This window comes from Priapulus caudatus, unplaced genomic scaffold, assembly GCF_000485595.1.
Source record: "Priapulus caudatus unplaced genomic scaffold, Priapulus_caudatus-5.0.1 Scaffold244, whole genome shotgun sequence".
In the NCBI taxonomy this organism is placed as follows: Eukaryota; Metazoa; Priapulida; class Priapulimorpha; order Priapulimorphida; family Priapulidae; genus Priapulus; species Priapulus caudatus.
Window position 1 is genome coordinate 209686 of NW_014577305.1, and position 8716 is coordinate 218401.

The following is an 8716-nucleotide window of genomic DNA, read 5'->3' on the forward strand; positions in this document are numbered from 1 at the left end:
CCTGCATATAAGCGTGGGAAAACCTATACGCCCGTGCTACCACGTTCGTGTGTTTAGTGGATAGTTGAGTGTTGATTACACACCAATACGCTCCCCTCCACCGGTGAGTGCCGCCCTTATTTCTTGACTTTGCCACTTTCTCGAATTCATGACGCTCCATGCTACGACTAGTACCAAGTAGCATAAACTCGGAACTTCCATATTATTTCCCTATAATTCGGCCTATTATCTACATTCTGATACAATTCATGTGCCCGCTACTCACGATATATTGACATGCTGTACTTTATTTACGCAGCGACATAGTAGGTTGCTGGTGAAGCGCTGTCATAAAAAAAGGCCAATGTAGCATAACAATCAAGCTGCATGGGTATAGTTCAGTCAGAAATCATTACCTATGCATGTATTACAATATGTTTAAGCTCAAAGGTATGTTCTTGTATATTTTTATACGCCTCACAAGCATAATATCCAGTTTCTGCATATATGTTATCAGTCAGCGGCAGTACTGGTATATTTCTTTTAATTTAATATATCTTATTAATATTACTCATTTTGTTATATATTATATTATATTTATAATTATATTTCTTTTAATTTTTTAGCATACGTCTGAGCATAGTCGATGCAGCCTTGTAGAATTGCATGATTGTCCGTCCGTCCGTCTTCTGTCAAGCAGTGTGGTCACCAATCTTAACCGCTGCGACGTACCGGTCACGATATTCGGCACATTGGGGGGGATTGTCAAACGAGTTGGTGATTGTCGAAGCTGGGGGGTCAAGGTGCAAAGTGTTCAAAGTTGTAAAAGAAGGTGGGAACATTCCAGCTCCTTACATTAAGGTATAGGGAGGAAGATGCAGAATTGGGCCACAAATCTAAACGGCTCGACCTTAGGCTCCGTGATAGTTGGTGTATAGCATCATGGTAGGAAAGCCACTCACTTGACTGCCGCAATTGGAGGTCAGAGGTCAATGGGCACAGGGCAGATTTTAGACATTTTCTGAGGACATGGTCTGGGACGGAGCGGGATTGAAAACTTTTTTTGTTTCAGCGGTGACCTAGCATTTTTTGCATTTATTTGAGAAGGACCATGAAATCTACTTTCTGCTGACATGTGAAGCGTAAGTGTAGATAACCTTTTGACGTCTAGAGAGGAGGGTTAAACATGGATTTCTGTTGACTGTTCTGTTGAAAGAATTTGAGCTGCCGGTTTTGCTAGTAGAATCTATACATGCCTGGATGTGATGAGGGCTACAATGTCACAGTGAATTTTGCAAGCTTAAAATTTGGTTAACACGCAAAGGTTTTATGCTCGCTTAAATCGTATAATTTCTATGGGCATTCTTGTACTGTCAGTATGTTACATGTAACGTATGCCAGCTGCCAGTGGCTATATATACTGGCCAAGTGGGCATCAGTGTTGGTGGTACTCGTGTAGTTTTTTTTGCCTGCGTTAATTGGTTAAGCAGGTGGCAAGCTCTCTAATTGCTAGCCTGTAGGCTTTGGCGTAGGTAAATGCGATGAGTGCTTTACGTATTCTGTCTTGGGGCAAATAGTTGTTGCTACTGACCGTAGCGATCGGGAGCTAAATAGTAATATTAATAAGATATAATAAATTAAAAGAAATATAATTAATTAAATATAATATAATATATAACAAAATAGTAATATTAATAAGATATAATAAATTAAAAGAAATATACAGTACTGCCCTGACTGATAACATATATGCCAGAAACTGGATATATGCTTGTGAGGGTATAAAATATACAAGAACTACTTTGAGCTTAAACATATTGTAATACATGCATAGGTAATGATTTTCTGACTGAACTATACCCATGCACTTATTGTATGTACATTGGCCTTTTTATGACAGCGCTCACCACAACCTACCATGCTCGGCTGCGTAAATAAAGTACAGCATGTCAAGCAGTCATGCGTGATGTACGCGGCACATGAATTGTATCAGAAGTAGATAATAGGGAATTATAGGGAATAATATGGAATTTCCTATTATCTACTTCTGATCTACATAGCTCATGAATTCAAAATGCCATCAAAATGCGCCGTCACCGTGAACGTATTGTTGTAATCACCTCAACTATCACTAACAACGAACGTACACCGTAGTAGTTTTCCACGCTTATATGACAGCATCCGATGTTCAAACTTCGGTCCAGTAGTACGAACTCGGTGTTCCGAGTATTCGTGGTACCGAATACTGTATACGCCATATTTTTCGCGTACATATATTTTCGCGAATTCAGACTCGACAGACAATTTCGCGAGTGGTTAATTTCGCGGTCGGTGAATTATGAGTACACGTCAGCTCCAACGCGTACAGCGAGAGTAGTAGAAGACATTGCCACACATTAATGAATATTTTAAAGGGATTTAAACCGTCTATCCGCCCGCCGTTAAACCCTGGAACGTTTTTACATATATCATGGTAAACTATGTAGAGTTTGACATTGCATGATGACGGTGGCGTCAGCTGCGTTTTTACGTGGCGATTTCCAATTTAGCTTGCAAACATTCCATCTTGTAATCATATTGATCTTGCGCGTGTTTCTCTATAAATACGAATACGGAAAAGGTTATAAGTCTACGATTAACCTTTGTAAATTACACAACCTGTGAATGAGAAATTGCGTGAAAATTCGGATCGAGGATAGTTTGGGACCCCGCAAATGTGTGTACGCATATATGCTAAACCAATTCGATGTGCTAAAGAGATCAATGATAGTTTGATGTACGCATATGTGATAAACTTATCTGGGTGTGCTAAAGAGATCGAGGATAGTTTGGGACCCCGCGAATGTGTTTTCGCACATGTGCTAAACTAATCCGGGGTGCTAAACTAGGCTTGGGTCGAAAGTCCCGCGGTTATGAACGTATAGTGGTCACCTCTAGGACATTGCTAGATAAAAATAAAATAATGCAACCCAACAGCGTAGGATCACAACAGCCTACTCTGCTGGTTTGCACTATTGTATCTAGAACACGGAGTAAACTACATTCTTATCTACGCGGGTGAATACCTACCCGACTCTTATTTTGTCGGGGCGTTCTGGGAGCCGCTCCCGATCGGTGCTGGTTCATGTACAAGTCCTGCATGCGATATTGGTAATTGTCAAAGCCACTGCCCCCGCCGCTACCGGCTGCATTGCTCCTAGTACGATCCAGTCCCGTGAAAGAATGCGGCATCATCCTTGGAGCGGCCAGGCTAGGCATGCTGCTGCCGACTTCGTAGCGAGATTAATAATCACACACGGCGATGTTGTGAACAGCAAGCTGAGATGTTCTTCCATATCATCACTGACCGACCGAATGCGTACGCGCGCGTGTGTGTGTGTATATATAGAGATATGCGAAATGTTGCTTCCAACGTTCAAATGTCACACACACACATCCGTTCTTGCGAAGAGTTTTTTAAGATATGACACTGTTCCACGGGTAAACGAGTAACCAGTGTTGTTTGTTGCTCGGCTCCTGAAAGAATACGTTGCAATACACGATATGAACACACAAGGATTACCAACTCAACACGAACGCGTGCCCCGCATGTGTGACGAAACACACCTCTCACCATCACTGACAGCAAGAACAAGTCCGCACCTGCAGCTACAGCACACACGCATCTATTGACTATATATATACAACAAACTATATAATAAATATATAAAATATATAATAAAGTGTTGTATATATATAGTCAATACTCAATAAATGCGGTGTGCGCTGTAGCTGCAGGTGCGGACTTGTTCTTGCTGCCAGTGCTCACCATACGTTGCACCATCGCAGGTATACACGGCAAGCCATTAGAATGCACACACTCCCGCGCGCAGCGAACGCGATATCAGCACTGCCGTACCTGCACGTAGCACACGTAGTTAGATACAGCAGGTTATATGTGCATGCGAGCGAGCGAGCGCACTGTAAGCCCGCTTTCTATGCTAGCCAATTTGACTGTAACACGGACGAGTGCAACTAGAACGATCACCTAACAATCTCCACGGAACAGGTACGATATACCTGTTAGACAACAATGTGGAAAATCTACCTTCTTCCCCCACCCCTGCCCGAATCTCTCTCTCTCTCTCTCTCTCGCTCGCTCTCGCTGTAGCAAGCCCTCTATCTTTACCGACGGTCTACGTAATGCCATAAATTACCCGCACGTAAAGTATGTAGTTTGCCAAAGCGAGACCCGAAATGGCAGCGCACCGCAGATTCGACCAGACACGCGATACGCCGACGAAATCCGACACCTTTCCTCTTCCTACTCTCACTACTGTAACTGCTGGCCACGGAGGGAGCGCACACTCTACAACACGCCAAGTCGGTCGGCGCGCTCTTGCTCTCTAGTCCGTGACCGCGACTTGCCTTTTAATCTCGCGCGCCACTCTTCCACGAGAAAGTAGCTGCACGCGCGCACACAAACACACACGCGCACACAAACACACACGCGCGCGCACACACCCGCACTACACACCGAATTGAGCAATAACTGTACGGATGCGCATGTCGGCACGCACGCATAGAATGGCACGCTGGAAAATCACAGAGACGCACGCACCTGCCTGCAACAACGCCACAGTGCTATCCGTCGGTGTGCAGGTTGACTCGCAGGCTAACACTAGTAACAGCAAGCGCACGCAGCGAGACTACACCAACCTTTGTACCTGCGCAACTGCCGCGCGCGATGTCGCAGACGACGTTATCAGCGTTGCTCTCGTTGCTATGACATCACTTCACGCCGCCCGCGCCCAGAGCTCGCAGCGACCAACCCGATAAAACCGCGCATTAATATCGGTTGGATCCCCGCGGCCACTAGTAGCAGTAGCCAGTAGTGGTCGCACATACACCCTGCTTACGCAAACACCCGCACTACACACCGAATTGAGCAATAACTGTACGGATGCGCATGTCGGCACGCACGCATAGAACGCAAACGAGATCTGAGGCCGCCACACCTGCGTCAGGAATATGCAATCTCTAAATCTACGGAAGTGCTGCTGCTGCTGCTACTGATGCTTCTGCTGCTGCTGCTGCTGCTGCTGATGATGATGATGATGCTGCTGCTGCTGCTGCTGATGATGATGATGATGCTGCTACTACTGCTGCTGCTGCTGCAGCGAAAGGCATCGCATCTAAGCGAAATACGTCACGTATGTAATTGAATGTACCTGTCACCAACCGCTCCACTTATTCCTCGGAGTGTACACGAAATGCATGCCACACAGGCGCACGAACCAGCAGGATTATTAGCGGAATCGAATATCTGGCGACGACAGGATGAAAGGCAGGCTAACACAGTGGAGGGGGGAGGGGTGGCATATACATACTGTACAGAGAAAAATGAGTCGATTGCACCAGCATGTACTACGCGAATAAATACGGAAGAACGTTACTCATTACTTATTAGAATATCAGAAGGAAGTAGATGACAGGCAGATGGCTTCGTTAGAATTCACAACGGAATTCTGTCTATTATAAATCTCTGATTAAATGTGACTTCTCGTGGCGCTCACAGTTCTTTCCTGTCATCAAAAAACACAAGCTTGATAGTCAGAAGATGGCGCGTATATTAGAAATCCCGCCTAGCACGCTAGAGTTTCGGTGTTTCACGGAAACGGAATTTCACGTGCACAGAATTTCTCGAATAGAGCACGCGTGAATTACTGAACGGAACGGTGAACTATCGGCACGATGCACAATAGAGGGCTCAGGCGTATATGCCACCAACCACACACGATGTCATTTGCAGAATCGTTATGAACATCGCTCAACGGAAATGTTTTACGCAAACCACAATGCGTTGTTAGGCGTTACGTGGGCGTATATCAGACACCTGATACATCACGTCTTTTATACGTTCTAAGCTCATCACCATCTATAACCGCAAAGCAGCACTTGCTCTGCTTCATTGATTACGGTAAGATCAACAGCAAGGTCTTTACATACTGAATAGCCTATCTATGCGAATTGCAAGCCTGACCCCATCTAGGAGATATATTTTACAGTAAGTACACACGGACATGCCGCAAAACATTGCATGTCCACAACATACCGCTAGAGTCGTTACTCCCTCGCGGACAAACAAGAACCTTGTCAGCCACGCCAACACAACAGGAACCGCCCAAGAACAACAACTGCCTTGTGACAGGCGATCAAAAACCCAATTACCAACGTTATTTCTAGACGATTAGGAATTTTGTGACACAGTATTCGCATTGTCACGAAGAGTTCGGTTACAGTTTACCACATATACATTAATTAGCATATTTTGTTATTAAATGTATCACTAAAAAATATTGCAGCACACAGTGTGACTGTGTCCATACTATACAAATTACACAAGTTGTTTATGAAAGAAGATGCTGATCAAAATTGGTTTAAGCAGAAATAGAGTTAACAACAGACTACATTAGCCTATTTAGCAATTCACTTTATGGGGCATAGCCGCATAATATGGTTTCGTGTTTCATGTCTGATGCTTGATTTTACCCTATTATTCTGGTCGTAATTTTTTTCCCAAAAATCAGGTCATAAGAAATGTGTTCAATGTACAAATACTGCTCGGCATTTCTGATACAGTTTGCTAGTAATTAAAATCACTGCACTTATGTACACATTTAGTGTTAGTCGGAAATTGGAATAAAACGTAAACCAAGTCTGAAAGACATTGAGCATACTGAAACAAAACTGTACAGAAGTGGGCATTTGCAAACAGGTCCTCCCTCCAAAAAAATTAATATTAAGTTCGGGAGGTGTAACGTCCTTATCACGCACCTGACGCTGAGACGTCTATTTTCATATTTGTTATTACGCCCGTATTGGCATGGGGCAAGCACAAGGTAATGTCTACGTCACGCACTAGTGATCACGAGATGTCATCGTCATAGCTACAACATGATCATGTCATATCAGATGTGCTTTTCAGGTACAAAAATTGCATGATTCTGCCATCGTGCCCTATTTCCGATTGATTTTTATGAATACTAATAATAATATCAACAGATCTGTGACATAATTGCTGGTTGACTGGGTTATTGACTGGGTTATTTTGCAATTTTAAAATAAGAGAGAGTTGCTATCAGGAGTGTATAATATAGATCTATCTATCTATATTATACACTCATGTTGCTATTGGTACATACCTTCCTACCTGCCTGATTGCCTGCCTGCCTGCCTGCCTATCTACCAGAACACCTAACGCCGACCTGTCAAACTACCCACCTGTCTGAATGACACTTTAAATTCACCAATGTCATAAGCAAAATCTTTACATTTCAATAATTAATTGCTAATAACTAACTAAAATAATCACAATCAGCAATTGGCAACTGTATCAGATAGTCTGGCGAAGACTGGGTTGCTATGGCAATTTATTCAATCGATCATCCGACCAGCACCATGCATTGCCACTTCGACGCGTAATGTAATGGTAGGATGATTAAGTACCTGCACACTTTTACCAATACGGTGCAGATGGCAGGGTGAGGCATAATCTACGTTAGGGAAATCTACAGTGCTGAGCTGTGAAATATCGTGCCAGAATTACTGACTAACACTTACCGGCCAGCGAATCGAACATGGTTATCTAATTACCGCCGTGTTGCGGGTATAGATTTTATTCATCACGCAATTCACGTCTTTGCGCGCAGCACTGCGGAAGGTACCGTCCAAGGTAAATTGTTCTGTCGAGCATGCAACATTTGTGTGTTACCACACGTAACCGACGGACACACAGAGTTCTCGGGATTACGTTTGTTCCCAGCTTGTTGCCGCTAGAAAGTGTAACTTCATGGACGCAAGTTATAAATGGCATTGTGCATATGCAGTTGCTCATTTTTCCTGGGAAGTACCGGTACGGCAAATGTCGCGCATGCGAATTCAATGAGCTGACCAGGCACGAAGTTCGTGATGGGATTTGCTTTCAAGCACATGTTATACATTTTCAGAGTTTCCTTTGTAGGCCTTTGTAGTTCCATTTATTATTTATACGCATTTCGGTGAGATCTGTTACAGCTTAGTTACGCTGAGAGGGTCTATGTCCCCCAGGGAACCTGATTAGTAGCCTGTAGGCATGCGAAGGCATCTTTAGGATTAATAGATACCAGTTCTGCGCTCTGAAAATGAAATAGAACTTTGCTTGTTGCCAAATTTACATAGTAGAATATTCATAGAGCAGTAATTTCTATCCATTATTTTCGGTTGGTTATTTATTCTCAACTTCTCCAGTGAGTGAGGGAAAACTATTATCAACAGATTCAGCTTTGACTTTATTTAACACCAGGGGGAGGCACGTATCAGTTGTTTGCTTATTCTTTTGCGTATCAGTTGTTAGATGCTTAACCTCATAACCTCATAAGTGATAATCTTCAAAAATCCTGGAGACTATAACGAAGATGGAGAGAGTGGATCAAGTCGGTAGATCCACACTGCGGATCGCAGCGGAAAAAGTTGTGAATTTGCTATTTACTAAGGATGAAGGCAGTGAATTCCAATACGGAATCACGGAGACAAAGAAGCTAAACTTAAAGGAACAGTAGCCTCTAGGTTCTAGGGTTATTTTCAGCCAATTTAGGTTATAATTGCGCTACCGTACATCCGCCTTGGCCGTGAGGGAAAACTATTATCAACAGATTCAGCTTTGACTTTATTTAACACCAGGGGGAGGCACGTATCAGTTGTTTGCTTATTCTCTTGC

General features: G+C 43.4%; 1 protein-coding gene across 8 annotated transcripts in view; it reads right to left on the reverse strand.

Moving 5' to 3' along the window:
• Positions 1 to 8716, reverse strand: part of LOC106807941 (serine/threonine-protein kinase 25-like) — a 36550-nt gene that overhangs the window by 22074 nt on the left and 5760 nt on the right. Inside the window, exons 1-2 of one of the 8 annotated variants that reach the window (XM_014810461.1) lie at positions 4678 to 4694; positions 3049 to 3495 (exon numbers count right to left, since the gene is read on the reverse strand). The exons of 1 other annotated variant lie outside the window; for it this stretch is intronic. In XM_014810461.1, the coding sequence (XP_014665947.1) occupies positions 3049 to 3237 (189 nt within the window). In that variant the 5' untranslated portion in view covers positions 3238 to 3495; positions 4678 to 4694. 6 more of the 8 variants (XM_014810458.1, XM_014810463.1, XM_014810459.1 and 3 more) reach the window with 6 other exon arrangements.